General features: G+C 41.2%; 1 protein-coding gene across 1 annotated transcript in view; it reads right to left on the bottom strand.

The window, feature by feature from the left end:
* Nucleotides 1–5,032: 5,032 nt before the first annotated feature.
* The window catches only part of pcdh7a (protocadherin 7a), a 44,766-nt gene continuing 27,952 nt past the window's right edge, over nt 5,033–21,846 (bottom strand). The window contains exons 4-5 of the mRNA XM_034586773.1: nt 11,117–11,318; nt 5,033–9,093 (exon numbers count right to left, since the gene is read on the bottom strand). Coding sequence (XP_034442664.1) covers nt 8,561–9,093; nt 11,117–11,318 — 735 coding nt within the window. The 3' untranslated portion in view covers nt 5,033–8,560. The remainder of the gene's footprint in view (nt 9,094–11,116; nt 11,319–21,846) is intronic.

Below are 21,846 nucleotides of genomic sequence, written 5' to 3'. Positions count from 1 at the left end.
TGCCCTGTTGCTTTTACAGTTTTTATGTTAAAATAATTGTCTTATATTTTATGTAGAAAGGGTGAATTTTGTGATCATCAACTTTTATTGTCCTGAAGTCCCAGGACCATTACATAAAAAACAGAGCCGGCACATATGGCAGTCTGGACCAGTCTCATTAACCTCCATCAGGTTTACGGTGAGCAATACTAATTTGACTCAGAGCAGGGAGAGAATTTAATGCTTGTTTTAAAATTCATTGAATGGTTTCTTTCTATCAAAACTTCTTCAGAATGACAAAATGAGTTAGTCTTTTTAGTTAGTTTTTTTCATTTTAAACATTTTGTAAAATGCATATTATATATCATATGTTTATATCAACATATAGAGTATTTACATTAATTTAGCTGTATTCAATGTATCCCCCCAAATAACTGACCTGTTTCTCAGTGAAAATTGCATTCCATATTTACTAACATTTGAAACGTCAACCCATTATGAGTCCGGCTGATATACTGACCATCATGACATTTCAGGTTTTAGTGCACGGTATGTCTGTTACTTGCTTTTCTATGTAGTTATTTAATTTCCTGTATGTATTGTTCTATAAGCCTAAGGTTTTTTGTGCTATAGAAATCAATTAGAATTTACCGATATAGTTATTATCATCGGTCCAGATGAATGGATGAAATCAATGGTGCAACAACACGCTAAAAAGTCATTTGTAATGCTACAATTATGATACTAGGATTACAGACTAGATTAAAATTAGATTAGTATTCTAATCTCTGATTATTATAATGACTGATAATAATAATTGAGATTATCAACAAAACTTAGTTCTTTTCAATAAAGTTCTTGTTATGTGTAGTTGAAAGCTGATGCATGCAGTTCTCATTCTGCTAAACAATCTGCTTTCATATGAAAGCGTGTTGTATGTGTTGTTTCCTTCTATTCTACCTAGAATGCACAGCTGGCACGGCTTTGATGAGTACAGGCTGATGTGTCCGTGAAAAGATGAAGAGACATAAATGACAGCCTACGGAGGAACACGCGGAGGATCAGATCTCGCATCAGCTGCCTGGCATATCAGCGAGAACGAGTGTTTACAGCTCTGCTGCAAGGCTTTCCTGAACAGAGGAACACTGCACTCTGACAGGATTTATCACATCTGCAACGCTTTATGCTCAGCTGTACTCATGTTGAATGTTTCTCTGCTGCCGGAGGGTTGCAGCACCCAGCTATACATGTCAACTCACTGGACATCAAAACAGATTTCATCCCGGCGGGATGAGCACAAATGAACCAGACGGGAAATTTTCAACATTTTACACGATTACATCTTTTTCACTTTGAAGCCACAAAGCTACGGTACTTTGTCTCTGCATGTAAAAGGCAATTCGCTTCAGCTCGCCTTGATTCGGAAAAAGGAGAATGTGCTTATGCCCCTGAAGGCCTCTGACAACCCTGAAGACCATTTGATAAACCAGACAATGTGTGAGGAGGTTAACATTCTGAGGTTTACTTCATCAGGTACCTCCCTCACAACACTTTTCCTCTATCTTTATAAAATCAATAAAATACTCGTCCATTGGGTCTATTCCTGGAATTTAATTAAGAGTTCAAAGATACTGACTTCCTTTTTTTGCAGCACAGACAACTCCTGCTCCGTTTATCTGGTGATTTATAGTGTTGAAAAGTCTTTTACGGTGGCTACTTATGTGAGCTGACTTACAAGTTGATTGATATGATACCTGATGCTTCTGATGTTTCTAAGACAGTTGCTAATACATTTCTCTGTGCGGTTTAATGGTTTTTATTTTATGTGTTTTTTATGACTTTATGGCAGGCTGCAGAACAGTCGCTCCGGTGGGGATGGTAACATCTAAACCGTTCTTTCCTGAACGCTCACAACTGAGGTCAGTTGTTCATAAATGAGCGAGTTTGATTAAAGAGAAGGGCCAGGTATGCCCAGTTGAGGTTTGCGTAAAATTGCGTAATGGGTTCAAAATATATTTATATAAAGGCAGGAGGTGAGAACTAAAGTATGTTTTTTTGGGGAGAAATCTCAAATTAAAATAATTGAATAGTCCAAAATGAAGCAGAGTGGGATCTATTTTATAATGAAAGCCCATGACACCACCTTTGACAAATTCCCTTCTGCTCAAATAACTGTCACTACCATCAGACTAGCTAGTACATCAAATAGGATCACATTAAGGCAGACATTATGAGTGTTGGATACGTTCTCAGTGGCTTTGCTGCCTGTAGAAGGTGCCGCAAAGCATCAGCTTTTGATAGCCACAGGCTAGGCACATTGTTGTTTGAGAAACATCGACAGCTGTAGGAGCTGCAAAAATTCAGATACTTTTCCAAGAACACAACTCAAACATAACGTAACGGGACGACAAGGAGGCCACAGCGCATTTGATATTAATAAGTAGCGTGTGTTGAATCATTGGTGATGGGTTGGGTAGCGTTATCTGGTCAAGGTGGATCAGAAATTGACTTGGAGATATTATATTATATTTATATACAGAAACCACATCATAATATGTTAAGGGATTGGATGTTTAGGGGTTTCTGTCATTGCACTATCCTGTCCATAGCTGACATCAGAATTTAAGGGTGTTCTTCGGGGCCTGCTCATAGCTCTGGGCCCCAGGCCATTGCCTGTTTTGTAACTCCCCTGGGTAAAGGGATTTAGGTGGGTTACCGAACATCATGGTGCTGAGATGACAAGCTAAATGACAACAGAGAGACAGAGAGAGAACCTACTGGAGAGTCACACAGTTCTTAATCTCTGTATATGGTTGCGGGATATAACATTCAAACCATTCACAATGCCACAGCTCCTTCATGCAAATTTACACGTGTAATTTACGACCGGAGAAAATGTTTTATCCACCCATTATCCATTTTATACCTGATATGACACAAATTGTGAAATATGAAGAGCCTTAGACTCATACGTGATCATTTTCCAGACTGTCTCACACTGAATGTCTTACCAATCTTTTATAGCAATATGACTCCACATTGTCAGTCATAAATTGATCTGGAAGGTGTGGTGGCTTCTGTTGCTGCTGGCTCCAAAGAACTGGCTTTTAAACAGAGCATGCAAATAAGTGTGTCTGTAGCTTTTTATTATTGTTTGTATTTTCTGACATGTCTTTATAGAAACAGATTTTTTACCTTTATTTATTTAATCCTCATTACAAAATGATATGTTTTCCCAAACAACCAGTCAGTAAACAAAATACACGGCCACATGGTGTCAGTGTTGCATATGAGACAAAAAGAATGAGATTGCAGGATTTTTCTGACATTTTGAGTCCTTCACACTAATCTTTGCTGCAGTGAACACCTCTGAAGCATTTTCTGATAAGTCTAAGTCCAAATTGCCCTCCACAGTTTGAGTTTTCCTGCAGTAGTACCCAGTTTAGAAAATTCACCTTTCAAAAATAAACTAGATGGATGGTTCCACACTGTAGTGATATACTAGAAAATACACTGTATTTGGGCTTGAGCCAGCTCTAAATTGACATTGCACATTAAAATAAGAGCATTGAGATGTATTCTGCCAAATGGGAGGGTTGTGCTTCTTCTGGTTTGACGTGATGACAGTTGACCTTGAAGACAGCAGCCAATGAAACCCGCTTGTTCTGTAGCTTTTGACCACACCACATGGTCTTCATCAGCAGACGATGTTTGCTCATTTGTTTTTTAACTGAGTTTGAACGTTGTTATGGCCACAACCTCAAAAGTTTACTTGGCTCAACCCAGTGACTGCAACATACATTGAGGATGCCATGCCAGAGTCGCAACCAGAAACTTCTCCTGTCTATACCTAAATGAAAACCACATGAGAACAAAAAACCACATGAGAACAAAAAACACAAACAATATTACAGACCCTCAAATCAAAAGGGAACAAACAATAAGAACTGTGCCACGATGACGAAGGCTGCTGCAACTTAAATGGTGGAGAGAATTACAGAGAGAGCTCCTCCTCTCCTGCCTCCCTTCAATCCCCCTCCACGAAATTACGCTCATCACACGTTCCTGAGAGAGGAAAAAGAAAATGAGAAAAGGAGAAGTAGGAGGAGAAAAACAAGAGGGGGAGGTGGGGCATAACAAATGTCTACAGGCAGAAGCTCCTGAACAAGTTGGTAAATGGACCTTGAATGGAGATTGTTTTGTAAACAGTTAAAAAATGTTGCACCATTTGAATAAGACACGTTTCTGAGTTCATTAGCTGTGATTAATGGGCCTAACTTTGATGGCACTCAGTTGAGCATATACCTCCGCCAAGGCCCCCAAAAATTGTTGAAAAACGTAACACAATGTTAAAAAAAGAGAAGAAAAAAAAATCCTGGATCCGCACCAAAAATTCTGCTGTGACCCTTAACACATCCTTCACCAAGTTTCGTGGAAATCCATTCAGTTAATTTTGTGTAATCTTACGTACAAACAAACAAACAATCCAACAAACAGACGGACAGGGGTGAATACCACCTCTTTGGAGGAAGTAAAAAGCTAATTATATAAACAAACCTTTATGTCACCATATCTAGAGTTAGCAACGTTTCTCACTTTTTAATATGCCATCATCAAAAGTTTGTTAGTCACCCACAATTATAAATGTTAATAGACAGCTAATAAAGGATTTTGGCCCTTTTTTCCAGAAATTCAGAGGCTACTTAGTCCACTGGATGGATAATTAATTTAAGGTTTTAAAGTTAACTAATTGAAGAGTGAGTTTGATGCTGGAGGAGGATTTTCTACCAGCTGGCAACCCAAACATAGTTATGAATAGATTATAGGTCTACAGGGCCTAAGTAATTGTTTATAGATCATTAATAAAACCATTTATTACATCTTGTAGCCACTTAATGGATGCTGCCCTATTAGAAAGTTACTACTTGCATTTTTAGCCAATTTAATATTAAAAAGGTTTATTGAAAATACTTTTTTTGTTGCTCCACATATTTTCTCAATCTCACAGCTACTGTAAAACATAGAGTTTTCACAAAGGAAACAGGCAAACAAGAGTGTTTGAAGTTTTTAATGTCAAAGTCAAACTTTTACATGATTCATCTTCATACCAAACCATTCGTCGACAGCTCCTCTTCCTCCTCCTCATAGCAAATGCAATTAGTTCGTTATGTAATTACAGGAAGGGAGCAGCAAAAAAAAAACAGAGCCAGCCCCATAAGAAAAGAAAACAGAGGAAAGAGGAAAAATAAAAAATAACATTTTTTTTCTCATTTTTTTTGTATCTCAAGTGCAGATTTTAAGACCTTAAGCATGCCATTGTCTGTAATGGATTCGAGTTGTATGTTCTACAGTGTAATTTCTATCTGTACATGGCTATAAGGATAACAGCACGAGGGGGAAGACAGGTACGTGATGTCCGCTTAAGCGCCCGTTTTTAAAAAAAGTCTTGAGTAGTGGGTGACGGGTCTCAGACGTACTAACTCTGTCCTTCTCCCCTCTCTGTTTTGCAGTAGATTGAAACATATTCATGTTTTTTTTTAAACATGCAGTATAAAAAAAGATACACATCCACACAGATTCATGTACAGCAAGTTCCCTTAAGATCCAGACTGGAGGGTTTGAAAGGTGCCATAATGGAGCTGCCATAAAACAGCAGTTTTGAGGAAAATATACGCCAGTGTGATGAAGCAAGGTGTCCAGAGTCTCTTTCATCAACTCACAAACTGGGACGCAAGTTCTAAAAGACTTTTGTGTAGCGTCCAAGGGGTTAAGACACGTTGATCCCACAGAGTGCTCACCTGCCTCAGTGTTTGTACCCTGCAGGATGTTGTGATTGTTTTCACAAATCCTGTTTTCAGTGTGAACTCCACATGAGCAGTAACTCCATATATTTCACATCATCTTAAGCACAGTCCATCGATAGCAGAGCTTAGTAAACAGCCATGTTGCGGAATTAGGGGTAACGAAGGCTCAGGGAGTAAGTGCAGCAGTGACCCAGAACAAGCTACAGAGTTGTGAAGTTGAAGAATTGTTCAGGTATATGAAGTGTAATCACACAAGTAGATTGTACCCATTTCTCAGCCCGATTCGTAGTGAAAAATCAAAGCACAAATCGTGATACTGTTTCCGCACACGAGTGAGGGCACAGTCAAGCTGCGACTACAAGTAATTAAAAGTTTAAACACTATTGTGCATCTTACCTGAGTGTTATTCTTCTTTCTGACTCTGAGCTCTACAGGGATCTAATGAACTAAGTTGTCCTTTAACTAGAACATCCCTGTCGCCTCATTCGTCCAAAACAGCCCAAAAAATGAAGAGTCACACTCGCTCACATTTTCCAGCAGCGTTATACATATGCCAATCCAAACGTTAATGAGATCTCTGCACATCAAGGGAGGAGGAGAGCGGTGAAAGGAAACTCATTAAGACCGCAGGGACGACCTAACCCTATTATCCCTATCACAACGCCGAACCACACACTGATGATGAGAATTAAGATGTGCCGGCCTTCATCCACACCCACTCGTCAGCCCAAGTGCAGCAGAGTGTGTCTGGAGTCGTGCAGTAGCTCCTGGGGAGGACAAATGTGAAGGAGTTTGTTATCAGCACGGTTCAGCACAGCAGTATGGGCGTGTTGAGGTCGGCACTGTGCGGTGAAAAGGGTCGCAGGCACTCTGCACTCCCACTGCATTGTGTTCTTTTTCTGGTGCAGCCTGCGGCACCCTTCGTGCCAACTCTGGGCTGCGGAAACTGAGAGGAAAGGCCCAAGGTTAGCCCAAATTGCTCGAGTCACGATAAAGAAGCAACAGTCTAATCCGCTGCAGCTGACTCCCTTCGCTGCCATCATTATCTCCCATTTCCCGCTGAGCACACGCATTTAGAGTACAGATGTACCCAAATAGGCATGGTATCCAAAAAGGCGTGTGGTTTTAAAAAAAGAGAGAAAAGAAGTTAGCTTTATCTTTCTTTCATGCAGATTCTTTTCTTTTTCCTTTTTTTTTTCTTACAGAAACTACAGAAATTTTGGTTTTTCTATGAGTCCTACTTACAGTATGCAGAGTATCTCATATTCCCCTACATTATTTATCAATACATACAGTAGATGTCATTGAAATTCCACTTGATGAAGCCTCAGACATCAGTCAGAGAGATGAGTAATTATTTAAATACATTTCATGTTTAAATACTTGCTGGAGAGGAGCAGGCAAAATGCTACAGCTAGTTCAATGAGAGGAAATATGATAAAAAATGATGATTAAGACATACACACATAGTGCATATGAATTTTGCAAATTGCAAAACTTCTTAATATGGTTTGTGTTTCTACTTATGTTTAAATATGCTGTGTGTGTGTGCATGTGTGTGTGTATCATGTTGTTCTGTATGAAAGTTAATGCAAAGTTATTATATACTTTATGTTACACTGCCACTGAGTCTCGTCATAAACTCTGGCGCGATGCATGTTCACATTCTGTTAATGCACTGGTTGAGTCTGTGTTCACATGCTAACGTCTGTATGTGTCAGTGCGTGCATGCGTACGTGTGCGTGTGCATGTGTCTGAAAGAACCTTTTATGATACATGGACACTGTTCGGAGATGCTGGAGGCGCGTCGAGGACCCAGCGCATCAGTCTACTCTGAAATGGCGGACAGCAGCGGCAGAGGGGACGCTGCAGTTTTTTTTTTATCAAATACACACATACGATATATACATACTGGATGTGAAGGCAAAAATAATTAACACATTTTTTCACATGAGCCAGAGAAACTGGCACTACTGTGAGAATCTTGAATTCTAAATGATTACATTTGATTACTGTAAAAAAAAAGTTGCAGTTTGTTTTGAATCATTTATGTTTTTTTTAAAGAACAGTACCTGATATTTAAGATCAGAACTTTTTTTCTATTGTGTAACTGTACAGCGACCACACTTTTGTCGGTACTCGAGTCACGGTCACGAGTTTCATTGATTAATATTCCTGTCTTGGGTTACGATAGAGTTGATTAGGCATTAGAAAGTTTGATTGGTTTGAATTAATCCAAGTATCAAAGACCTGCTACCTCTTTTCATCGATTTTAAGACCTCAGTGGTTTTTTCAGGAGATGGTTCATCAGTTGAGTCCAAATCTTTTCCGCTATAGCCTCAGAGAAAGTTTTTAATGTGCATTTACAACATCAGGATTTATTCAGTATCAGTCTCCCTCTTCTTGACACACATCCCTCTGTGGCAGAGGGCCAGGCATGCTTTAGATTCAGGTAAGAAGAGGAGATGAAGCTGTCCTCCTCCACAAGGACATAATACGAACTTTGCCTGGAGGCAACTTTTGCTAGTAGTTTAAAAAAAACATTTTTTTTAGAAAGTTCTTGCGGTCAGAGCTCGCTGAAGGGTTTTTCCATCACTTGCTAAAGTTTAAGTGCCTATAAATATTAGTCAGAATCCAAAAGTTCCGATTTGATGCACAGCTTTTGGAAAACATCTTCCTTGACATTTTCACATCTTCACAGGTTTAAAAGGCCCTCCAGTAAAGTTTCAACCCTCCCTCTCTTTCAGAGCAGGGAGTTGTGCTCCATTGCCAGGCTGTCACAGGTAGACCTCCCGGCGTGACAGTGTGAGACAGGACGTGGTCTTGTAGTCACCTCCTGTCCTCGTCAGTGGTATCACCTCGGGTTGGTTCTGGCCTTCTCTTCCTTCCTCCTCTGGCTGGCGCCTCCCAAAGCCTGCGCTACTAAATGTGTCGTAGGATGCTGAAGTCATCTTGCGGTTCAGAAGGTTACGGTTGTGATCGCCCATGTTCCTGTTGCGGTCTCCACCACCCAGGGTGCCGAGGGGATCCCCATTGGCTATGGGTAATCTCTGACCTTCTCCACCGACGACCATGCCGGGTTCCGAGCTCCCTGCGCTGCCGGCACTCTCGCTGTCACTCTCATGATCGTGGCCACGGAGATTGTTGTTATCATCTCCCGGGGCGAAGGTGGAGAGCCGTGGGGGGTCGCTGCCGTGACGCTGGCGTGGTGAGGGACGGACGGGCATCCAACAAGTGTCAGAGTGGCCGAATTCATCACACTCCCTGGTGCACTTTCCTGTCAGAGCTACGTCTGGCAGCTGTCTGGCATCTGGACACAGAAAAAGGACAAAAGATAGTGTGAAAAAAGAGACCGAAAACCGAGAACAAGACAATTGAACTTGTGATGTTGAAGTTATACGGTATTTATACAAGGCCAATACAGGAGATGAGTTGTATGTTATTTGAGGATAACTTTTGCATTCCCTCACAATACTTCTGCATTATCTCACAATAAGTTTGCATTACCCCATGATACTTATTTCGTGGCCACATAATGTTTTGGGACTTCTCGCAATATTTGTGCGTCCCGTCACAATACTACATTATCTGGCAATACATCTTACTAGCTTGTAAAATGTTTTGTGTTCTCTCCCAATACTTTTGCCTTACTCCACGATACTTTTGCATTAGTTTACCTCGCAGTACTTTTATTTCTTCTTTTCCCTCTGAGCCATATGCTGTAAAGTGCGGCTCAGGACTTATTTTTCAGTCTAAACCTTTTCGAGCCAGAGACAAATCTAACCGAGCCTGAGCTGCATCCGACAGGCATTCTGCACTGAGTTTGTCTTGACCAGTCTCTGACACGCATGGTTCTTGCTTGTTTCCCGACCCAAACCTAAATGTTCACATCTACATTTTTACAACTGCAAGGATACAGATGTGCACCTAGAATTCAATGACGATGTTGTAAATCATATTCTGACGGAACACAAACATTATTCTCAACAAAAAAAATCGGGAGAAAGACAAATGTGTCATAAAAAAAAACAGGGGACAAAGGTTATGAGGGAAGGGACAGAATGGGAAGGAAGCTAGAAAAAATGCTGTTAAAGCAAAATGAAAACTGCCGACTTTAAAATACGTATTTTTTAAATAGCCGAGCTGTGCTCAGCGTTGAAAGGTGAAAGGTGAAAGGTGAGGTCAAAGCAAACAAATATTGACGCCAAAGACGAGGTAATTATGAGAGATTTGGATGACAAATCTAAACAGAGTGTGTTACATAAATGAGACGTATAACATTCAATGAGTGCTGGTTCAAAAGGTTAGTGAGGCACCAGAGACTGATGCTGGGAGTGAAGTGTCAAAGGTTACAGTTCTTATCTACGTAAACCAGTCGTTTAGGAATCAATACTGACATCAGGCTGAATGGAGACAAGAACTCTAGTGATGACAGATGAAGTGACTTTGCAGGCGTCATGTTACAGATCATAATAAAGTAAATACACATCCAAACTTTTGAGTTTGATTCACTAAATTCAACTTATTGTGAATTAATCACAAGAAATTCGATATTTCTGTTGTATTTCTGTTCGGTATTTCCAGATTCGCTGTTCAATTCCTGTCCCCATCTGATCACGACAGAAAGTAATTTCAATTGCAAGATTTCACGTGTGGGTGAAAAAGGCTGCATTTAACTGAAAGCTCATACACAGCTTTAGAAGTACAGGCAGTCACCAAGGTTGCAGTGACCTTGGCTGTAGTGTACCCTGTTGTCGCTGTTGTTTCAGCTCTGGCATGAGTGTATACAGAGGGACGAGGAAAAAAAGATAGTAAAATACAAAATCATTTTTTTTGTCTATCTCGGTCCTTCACACAGACCTGGTAATAAGAAAAAAAGGGGGAAAATACAATTTTCTTGTTGAAAGGGAATATTTTGGCTGCTGACTGAGAGCAAGGCCACGGACGAGCCTCGTGCTCTACAAACTACCACATATTGTTTTTTTCTAAAAAGCTCTTCAACATGTTACACACAAGGGTTCACACAAAATGTGTGGAGCACATGCAAACAAACACAAGGCGCCCGATTCACACTGTAAAACACATTCTCATCATATGAGGAAAGAAACTCTCCTCAGTCAAGGTTTCAATAAAATGTATGTGTGTGTTGTACGATAAAAAACCTTTCAAAGCTTTTTAGAGAATACAGCACATACAGCCTTGAGTGACAAAAAGAATCCAAGTAAATTACTCTGGTAGCCTCTTGACCCCAATTTCTAAACTTCAGTGAATCTGATTGGCTGTTTTCTTCATGATTTGTGTGTGTGCATGCACGTGTGTGTGGTTGCTCTGACCATTTTCCAGGTGCTCCTCCTCTCCCACACTGCCCTCCGGCGTGGTCCGCTCATAGCCTTCCTCCGGCAGCGGCAGGGCACCCAGTCGCGGCCCAGACGAACTCTTGCTGCTCGGCGTCTCTGAGTCCTCCAGGCCACTGTCATAGCAACCGCCGTCCTGGGGTTGGCTGACTACCGAGAAGGTCACCCGTCGAAGGGTCCCCTGCAGCGAACATAAACACAAACAATATGGGATTAATCATCCAGGATTCCTAATCTTAGACTCTAAATCTGGGGATTAAGCTGATGGTGGGCAGGGGTCTGCAAAGACATATTCAGATTATCTGAATGTGTTCGCCTTGATTATGGGCTTAGCCGCTACAATGCTGGGTAATAGTCATCAACCAATCACGACGGCCTTGCAAAGTTTTCGGTCGGCTTTTAATCCCAGTTTAGATTAAAGCTGCTGGACAAGTCGGATGTTTACAAACATCTGGGCCGCCCGGAGACACTTAATTTTCATCTGGAATGGCGCCCAGTAGTAGCAGCAGCTGGATAATATAGAGTCCCATCTCAAAAGCACTTACTTTGTGCTCTGTTAAAACAACTGAAGGATTAAATGATAAATCTGGTTCTATATTTTTCTTAGAGTCAACAATTCACATGGAAAAAAATTAAACCAGTGATGCACATTTCTTATTAAAAGTCTTGCGTGTGTTTCCAAGGCCTCATATCACTTCTTCCTCTGAGGCATAGACAATTAAAAAGATAGTGAGCCTCACATATGCACTGCGTGACATGTTCCTCCTTAACAAATAGCACGGCCACTGTGGTTTTATTTTAGTTCAGTCCCACCTACACCGCCTCTCTGTGTGCACGATGGTTCGGTGTATAAATACAAATTAGTTTACACAATGTGTATTTATACATGGCTGCAAGTAGTACACAGCTATGGCACAATTTACTCCTGTTTGAGATAGGTTTATGATCTTCAGTGGAAATGATGAACCTTTTTAATAAATTAAATTATATATTTTGACCCACCTCTAAAATCTACTGATGGATCAACTGATGGATGGATGGATAGTTGGTTTTATTCTTTTCGTTAGATTTGTTGGCAGTAACAACAAGAATGACATTTAAAAGATCACCTTCCTCCGCCAAGGCCCAACGGTTCATTTAAATTTGATCAAGCTGCACCAAATTTCGCACACTCACAGATAATATGTCTGTTTTTTGTTTTTCTCTCAGAAATCAAGGAAAATGTTGAAAAACGTCCACATCTTTCCAGTTTTGTGAAAATCATGTTCAGTTGTTTTTTTGTGTGTAATCTTGCTTACAAAGAAACAAACGGACAGGTGCGAAAACATAACCTCCTTGGCGAAGGGAGGTCAAAATACAGAATATTATCAGCGTCATCCTTTCAGTCTTTCTCTGATTTTCTCTTTCTTTTCACTCGTTTACTTTTTTTCTCTCTTTTTTCCCACAACCAGAACCAGAGACTCATGTGTGGGATTGTTCTGCCTTGGCAGAGGTATCCACTCTACTGCCATACTAGTTTTTAGATAGATTTCTTTTGCTTTGTTTTCAGTGTTTCATTTAAAATTTTTAGCACGTCAAGTAATTAAACGTGTTTTTTGATGTTTGTTCTGGCTTTCTGATTCCACTGTGTGATTGCTTGAGATATGAATGAAATGAAATATGATTTCCACTTGTGAAAGCTTGAAATCCAACCATGGGGCTTTCAAAAGTAGACTGCAGCCGTAGATATGAGTAAGAACCAGTAGGCAATCTACCGCCAGTGAGAAATCTCCCCATCCTGCAGTGAATGTGGTGGCGATTCATGTCATTCACTCAAACTGTGCATCACACCTGCTGCGATTTCAACACACAAATCACCCCAGTCTATTTAGCGGACAGGCTTTCACTTTAGAGCGTGAAAAAAAGATTGTAATAAGTCCATGCTGAGAGAATATCAGAGAGAGTTAAATGACTCTGTCTGGCCTGGGGGGATCACTCTGCGCCAGGAAGCCCGTTTCTATACAACACCCCTCCTATCTCCTCTCATACTCATTTATCTGCTTGCAAAATTACCACCCTTTCAAATTAGATCTGCTTTGAAACACGCGGCATACAGAGAGGAAGTGAGGGAACAGAGGGGTGAGGCAGATTAGGCAGGAAAAAACTTAAAGCTCGGAACGTTGCCTCAGGATAATCTGGGGGGGGGAACTGATGGACGGCTGGGATAAAAGCCCAAACTGCAGCAATTCGTTTATTTTTCTTCTTCTTCCAAACACCCAAGGAAAAAGGAACATTTGTACATTCCACCTAATGAACATGCAAGACGAGCGGAGAAAAATTAATTAAGCAGAAGAGGGGGGAAATTAACAGAGCATTTGTTTCTTCTGCCGTTTCTTCACAACGTTTAGATGAAAGAGACGAAAGTCGTTTAGACAGCGGGGACGGCGAGTGCGAGGAGGACTGAGGGAGAAGAAGACGTGTTAGAGGCTTAGGGAAAAGCAACAGTTCCCGGAATCTCAGTGGCTTCATCCGAACTCTCCACAGAGAGAGAGTAATGTATTTTTAGAGCATTAGTGTAGATGAAGACGTCCAACCTCCTTTCCACTCATTCAGACGACGGGCACAGGGAGGGAAAAGTGGGTGAAAGACTAAGAGGCTGAGTGGAGACCCATTAAAGGATGACTTTTGTTTTGCTGCAGTGAAAACAGAAAGCTAATCATGTGATCTCACGATGGTAAATTTGTTTTTGGAATCAGTAATCTAAAACATTGAAATTCCCAAATCATCAAATCTTACATTTCTTGATCTAAAAGGTTTCTTAGGGTCAAATCGATCCACTAATTCCAGAAATCTCTGTCTGTAAGTGAAACGCAATTCTCAAGAACCGTTCAACTTATCCGCTTTACACTTGGCATTTGTTTGTTTGTGGTGCAATTTGGACATGTGGAATGTTCAATATAAATAAATAGTACTAAACTAAATAGGCAACGAATGCTCTAAGACAGCGAAAGCTGGGACTCATCAACATAAGTGACGTCGATCACAACAACAGCGCATTCGCGACAATGGGCACTTATATGACATCTGACCCTCCAGTTTGGGGTTCTGTGTACTCAGTCATCAGCTTTGAACAAACATGTGAACAGCTCTTTGTGCAGCATTTTTCCTGCAATCTGTCTTTACTCGCTGTGGCTCAATTACTAAAGGTGACTTTTACAGTTTCAGAAAGAAAAGGCGCCCGCATCCAATTATCTTTTTTAAGACATCCCATTATCTGACTAAATAAATTCTCTTCAAAAAACCCAGAGGGTTGTTTCAAATTGCTCAGTGATGTTGTGAAGGTGTTTCCAGGATCCTCAAACGCTCTTTTCTACTTGTCCTCATATGTCTCTCTAAACTGCTCCATTGTTTGATGCTCAAATTGAAAAATCTGAGCCAGAAACTGTTAAAAACAAATACTGACTTTACTTTGAATATTTCATGATTTAATACAAAACAATACTTCACTATTTTGGATTGCATTTTGCAGAAACAGCCAGGACACTCACTTAGTTTGTCATTTCCAGCAACCGGAATTAAGGAAATATATTCAGAAATAGCCCGATGAAGATATTCTGTTTGTTGTGCACAGATGGGAGTACATTTTTTTCATCCAGATGGTGAGAGGAGTCTATGAGGATCCTGGAAATACCCAAGAACAGTGGTTAATGTTGATAAACAAGACTTGTGGAGGTCTACAGCCGTGCTAGCAGCTAGCAGCTCTATCTCTGAGCCTGTACGTAGAGGTGCTTTGAGTTAAACCCTAATAGAATGCTAACATGCTTGCAACAACAATGCTAACAGTGATGCTGAGAAGGTAGGCTATAATGTTTACCATGTTCACTGTATGTTAGCAAGCTAGTTGCTAACTAGCACTTATCACAAAGAACGGCTGAAGCTGTTGGGGAGATCGTTACCTTATTGGTAGGTATTTGGTATAGACTGTTCTTAAAGATGGACGACATTTCGTCTCCATAAAAGTGAGGCCAAATCATCTTGATTGCCCCCTGGTGACTGGCTGTAGTATAGGTCATGTCCTCCCTTCTCCTTGTTAGTGGATGGGACATGGGCCAAACTAAAAAGTGTACATTTTTCTCAAACATGGTTTCTGTCATTTTAGCTATAGTTCTTATCACACTGATGTATAATGGTACTGATGTATTTAGTTTTGCATTGATGCTATAAAACAGGATGACACATCAAGATTGGCAGCTGAGACTGAAAGTTAGGTAATCAACAAAATTGTTATAACTAACCCTATATCGGAAACTGATGTGTGCACCAGATGTCAGGGCGATCCATCAAAATAGTCTTTAAGATATTTGACTGACAATCCGATGATCGAGTCATTGGGTTTCATCCTTTGGGGACCATGAATGTCTGAACATCCACCACAGGCTGAGCTCTATGACTCAGATGTAATGATAGGCTGGCTGGGATTACTTTATGAGTGTAGAAATCCAGCCCCTGCCGCAGGGCAGGAGGTGATTGACAGACAAAGAGCATTAGTACTATTGGAAACCCAGTGCTGGTTGTGTGTGTGTGTGTGTCTTCTATTACAGAATGAATGTGTTCAGCTGTGATTCCATCTAATTCAATTTCCCTCTAAACCTCTTTCTGACCAGAGCTGCCCCCTTTTATTCCTTCATCTTGATAATTTTATTTTTGTACTTCCTCCATCCATCCTTTCTTTCCTCCTTCCCTCCTTCCTTCAGCCGATCATGCAGTCAACTTTGCTTTCCCCATGCAGCTGTAACTCTCCCTCTCACTTCCTCCCCCCTCCCCTCCATCCCTTCTTCCCATTGCCAGTCAGCTTTATGATGTGGCGATCGATGATGTGTCCTTGACCTCGTTATGAGTCCCGCTCCTCTTCCACACAGCAGGCTTTATTGACCCACAACATCTCTACTCTCCCTAACCCCCTTTCCCCTGTTTTTTTCCCTCTGCTCATCTTCTGTCTTCTCTAGCTCAGAAGTCTTTTGCTCAGTGACAAACCTCTCTTCTATTCCTTTGCCAAATCCCATATTTTGGCACCTTTTAGTCATTAAATTCTACTAATTGTACACACTACACAATCTGCCCCCGTCTCTCTCGCGTCTTATTATTGTTGTCTCGCTTCTACCCAGAATCAGCCTTACATTTTAATTTTGTTTTCATTTTTTCCCCAGCTACTCCCTCGTCATTCGAACATTTTTCCTGTCAAGGCTGTCTTTTTAAAGCTTTTTACACCTCTTTCTTCTCTGCTCATACCTTCAATTTATCCCTTTTCATTTCCTTCCTGCTTTACCAGCTTCTACCTCCCTCTAAAAAAAACATGCTCCGCACTCCTTGATGTTTTGCAGCCTGACTCAGAAAGCACAAAAGCCTGTTTGTGTACATTGTGTGCGTATGAGTGTATTTGGGCATGCTTTCTATTATTTGGCTGAGCAAAGGACTGATTATTAAATATGCCAAATATCTAATGAATGTCGACACACACATTCATACATGTGAACACATACACATACAAATAAATTGGCTGAGGACCAGTGTGGCCTATGAATTCATGCCTGATGGAATATTAATTGAGTTTGACGAAGGACATAAAAAACCTTCCCCTTAATCTGACACGGGCCATTACAGTTCAATACTGACATGGGAGCTGCACTCATCTGCACGGCACAGCGAGTGTGTTTGAGTGCAAGGGTGTTTATGTATCTTCAATGTGCATTTAACGCATGTGTCCTGATACTGTGTATGGAAGTCCTTGTTAAGTTATTTCTGGCCGATCACTGTGAATCAAACAGACGGATGATGGGTCTGAACTCAGAATAAATGTAACCATCTGAATCTTGCAGCTCTGAGGAAGCCGAAAAAATGTTGTTCCTAATATAGTTTTTATTCCAGGGCAAGCTCGTGCTGCGGTGCATGTGTGTGTGTGTGTGTGCGTGTGCGTGTGCGTGTGCGTGTGTGTGTGCGTGTGCGTGCATATGCTCACACTTCTGAGACTTCACACCTTTATGTTTGTGTTTTACGGCAGTGCATGAGTGTGGGACTTTCAAAGCCTGCAAGATGTGTTATGTCAGCCTGTGAGAATCCGTGTGTGTGTGTGTGTGTGTGTGTGTGTGTGTGTGTGCGTTTGCAGTGTGAGGATGTGCATGCGTGTGCATGTGCACAGGTTGGCTTAGTCATCAAGGTAATTAGGGTGTAAACCTCCTCACTGTCGGTTCAAAGAGAATTAACGAGCTCTAGTTAATTAACAGTCTCCCTCTCTTCTCGTTACATGTGTCTGCATATTCAACACGTGTGTTTTTGTGTTGTTGTGTGCATCATTTGCACATCTCACTCTGTGTGTGTGTGTGTGTGTGTGTGTGTGTGTGTGTGTGAACGTGTGTTTGTCTATGCCCTGCTACACTCTGGTCTGCATAATGAATCGACAGGATGCGGCTTATGCATAAACCAAAACTACAAATATCGTTGTAGGACTAGAGCCACTTTCTCCCTTTGGCTCTAAACTCTATTCTCATTTATGTTTGACATCATAGGTACAGGGAGCCACCATGTAATGGTTGGATTCATTATTTATCAGCTTGTTATATGTATATATATATATATATATATATGCATTATACTCTTTAGATGCTCTTCCATACACAATGAGCATTTCCTTCATAACAACCCACAGATTGGAGGTCAGACTCCTGCTGTGGCCTTCCAATTTGTTCATCCATTCTCTAAACTCCAAGTCACGTTGCATGCCAGCAGAGACAGGATGTCATGCATAATCCATAACTGAGCACAGTGCATAGAGCTCCTGCACACCCTGCTTTAGATACGCCACAGCGTATACATTACTCTAATGATTCAGCACACGGAAGACGCACTTGATAAATAAACTCAAATTATTCATCTTCTGCACCAAAACATAATTGGAGTTTGACTGATATGAAAGACTGATACCAAAATGATTGAAGATCAATATACACTGATAGTGTACCATAGCATTTTTGCTCTTGAATTGATATTTAATCGAGTGGAAACAGACAAATTAATTGATAGAGGCTGTTCAATAATTACATTTGGGCTCAACAGCTCTTAGATTTTAATTACATAAAAGATGCCTTTTCTCGTGCCTGCTTGCCTTTTGTTTATTAACAATGTGGCAGACTGTGGCAGAGTGGATTTATATCTGATAATGACTGAGGATGAGGGATGATATTTTCTAATACTTTACAAATGTTCATCAGTTAGGATGCCGCTAGCTGGTCTGATGGCACGTTGGCCGGCTTCACAAGCGATGGATGTTGTTTTTGTCTTTCCTGACTTTCTCGCTCTCGCTTTCCACCGCCGTGCTGCAGGCTTGCATTTATTACTGTGCGAGAAAAAGAGAAACACAACTGAAAGGTGGAAAAGCTGTCCCCCCCCCCCCCCTTTGAGGTGGTTTAAGTTTTTTCAGAAGTGGGATAGTTGCATGAGCCTAATGTCAATCAAGCTGACACCTCACATCCTATTTGCAATCTCTCCCTCCAGACACCTGAAATGTTCCTAACGCAGACTGAGCGGATGTAGCTTTGCATGTTAATTTCCCCAACAGTCGTCCTTGACTGGCGATTCTCAGCAACTGGACAAATGATATTTGATGCCATCAATGTTTTTTTTTTTTAATGTGATTATTTTCATGCCAGAAATAGGATTGTGTGACCCTCATGGGAAACTGAATGTCACAATTAAAGGCCAGATTTATGAAATTCCTTAAGTGGCTTAAAGCAGCTCTAGTGGGTTGACTATTGAATTGCTATAATAACGCTGGCATTAAAAAAAAATAATGATGTGATTTCATGGAAGAATAACTTTACAAAAACACAATAGAAGCTCTCAGGAAAACAACTCTACCGCACTGGACAGGCAGATAGATGATACTCAATGCGAGATCAATACAACCCGTCTAATATCACTGTTTATGTGATCAAATTAAGTCACCTCATCCTGTTTGCTCATAATGTGATAGCTTATTTACTACCTAAAAATAAATGAGCTGACGAATTGTCTTCTGCATCCTACAGCTATAGATGTACAGAATACGTAAGGCGATACTGCACGATGCTGCCGCGGCACACAATGAAAAGCAATATGTTTCTGGTGACACCACATGGGCATAGTCCAGACTTCATATCAGTCAAAATGACCTTTGCTTCCGCTCTTGTGTGTTAGAGATCCTGTTGGGCCGATGCAGCCGTGCGCTCCGAGAGTGAGGTGAGCAATTAGAATGAGGAGGTGAATTCAATAAGTGTGCGGTTGTTAGAATTGAAACATTATTGAAGAATTATGAGTTCGTATCGACTGCTTTTGTGTTCAAATTATCGAGCCGCTTTACGGCAGGAACGCTGTCACTTGGCGTGATTAAACTGCAGCGTGGAGATGCTTTTAACTACACGGATCGATCTACGCTATTGTTTCATTCATGCATTCACTGTAACTCCTCTGATGTATTGTGTAACTTTAAATCTATGCTTTTCCTCCCCGTTCTTTACTGTTATTTTAAACCATTTAGTTGTGCTGCAATTTGTATTCTTACTAGTGCAGTGTCTGTTCTAAACCTGCCTGTTTGGAATGGGCTGCTTGTTTAGCCTGTGGTGATGCTGGTTGCACCTTTTTTCCCCCAGAAACTGTAAAAGTGACCTGCAGTAATTGAGCTCCGGCAAGTAAAGACTGGCAGCTGGACTCAGTCCACAGAACCCTGAAGCTGCACCACTCCTGCTGCACAAAGAGCTGTTCCTGTCTATTCAAAGTTCAGTGGAGTTCAACTCAGGACACAGAATCCAGAACTGGAGAATCAGGTGTTGCAGTTGTCATGAGGGGCCCATTGTCATTAGTGAGTCCTCGACTGTCCTACAGTATACTGCCACCTTTTTATTGCTTGTGTGCTGGATGTACAGAGCTTTTTATAAACAGTCTATGGTGCAGAGTGAAGTTAGCAAACTTTGCATTCATCCTACCTGGTTTATCTACAATGACTGTTGTGCGCCCATGATCAACCAGATACATTTTTTTTATGGTCATTGTTTTTCATAAAATTATACAGTATTTGTTTTATTACGCTTCACAAGGGGGGTGTCATTATATATATGTTTGAAGTATTTACTTAACTTACTTAAGTGTAACTTGTCATACACTGCATGTCGCCTATTTCAGAGATAATCTTTATTATTCAGCTCAATATAATTATTATATTAGTACACTGCCCCGCCCCACTGGCTCCAAGAAGTTTATTAATATTGAACGTATCGCGTGTCCAAATCGCACCAAGCTCAACACTGCTCTTCCTTGGGTCCTTAACAATACACATGCTAAGTGTGAAGCCAATAAGACAATTTTTCCTCAAGATATGAGATCCTCACACAGAGACAGAGACAGACAGAGATTTATGAAATTATTAAATATGCACTCCAGATGCCATCTTTGATAAACATAAGGGTTTTTTTCTTAACAAGCAGGCTTAGTGTGAAATTTGTTTGAGAAAAGTCATATGAATATCTTGGGTGTTTTATCTTATCTCCACAAACAGAGTTCATCTGTTCTTTTTTAGCATCATGCTTCAACACGTTTCTTTCGGTGTTTTATCACCAGCTCAATGAATCCAATGAATAAAACCAAACGAAATAATCAGACTAAGTGATCGAGTCAAACTGGTCAAATGTCTCTGTTCTCAGGTCACACCTGATCAAATAAAAACCTCTGAAACATTTGCTGGAGAGGCTTTTGAAAGCGTTCGCTGCCGACTGTTAAGTTATGCATCAAAGGCGGCGAGGAGGAGAAACCGTGAAATGTGCTGACAGAAAGCATCTCGCAGCGCGAACAGGACAGACGTGTTAACAATTCATTTTGACGATGATATATTTACACTTGTTATTTAAATATAGACCCGATCTGAAGCCGTGTTCAGTAACAGAGTGACGTGACGTGTGCGGTGCTGGAATGCAGTTTCCTGAAGTGATGCTGGAGGGACACAGACATCCTGTTTACTCACTTTAGCCATTAGGTCAAGCAGACAGGTAAGGACAAGTGTTGAGAGAGAGAGAGAGAGAGAGAGAGAGGCAGCGACAGATGACGAACAAAAACCAACTGACAAATGGGGGAATGGGCAAAAAGGAGACAGACAAAGAAAAAAAAGGCTGTTAATCACCATGTGTGGTAGGGGGGGAAAAATGTCTGCATGACCACAGAGTGTGTGAAGTAGGAACGAGGAGGCTGCTCGGAGGGGAGAGAGAGAGAGAGACGAAGAACTGTTGTGGTATTTGCAGAATGCAGAAAATGGTTTGGAGCAGGTTGAAACTCGGCTCAGGGAGGGGATGAAGCAACATGAGCGGCATGTCTTCGGCTGTCTGACTCGCAGACGCTGATGAGCCGCGGCGCCGCGTTACCACAACACAGACACTCGCTCAGCCTCCATGCAGATACCGTAAATCCACACATTAGGCACACCTGCTCACACACACTCACAAGCAGAGACACACACTCACACCACACTTATACTGTAGGTAGGCGGTGTGTATGTTGCAGTGGGACCACCTCTGCAGTAAGAGCAATCCTCCCTTCTCCATGCTTCTGCTTTTTTTGTTCATTTCTCTGCTCCCTCTCCTTCTCTCATTCTCCCTTTCCTCTCCTCCTTCTTCCTTCTTTCTTTTGTGTCTTTTCTTATTCTGCAGTCGACC

This window comes from Hippoglossus hippoglossus, chromosome 1 (genome assembly GCF_009819705.1).
Source record: "Hippoglossus hippoglossus isolate fHipHip1 chromosome 1, fHipHip1.pri, whole genome shotgun sequence".
NCBI classification, from domain to species: domain Eukaryota; kingdom Metazoa; phylum Chordata; class Actinopteri; order Pleuronectiformes; family Pleuronectidae; genus Hippoglossus; species Hippoglossus hippoglossus.
Note: the sequence above shows the minus strand (reverse complement) of the source record. Positions and strands in the feature narration are given on the sequence as shown.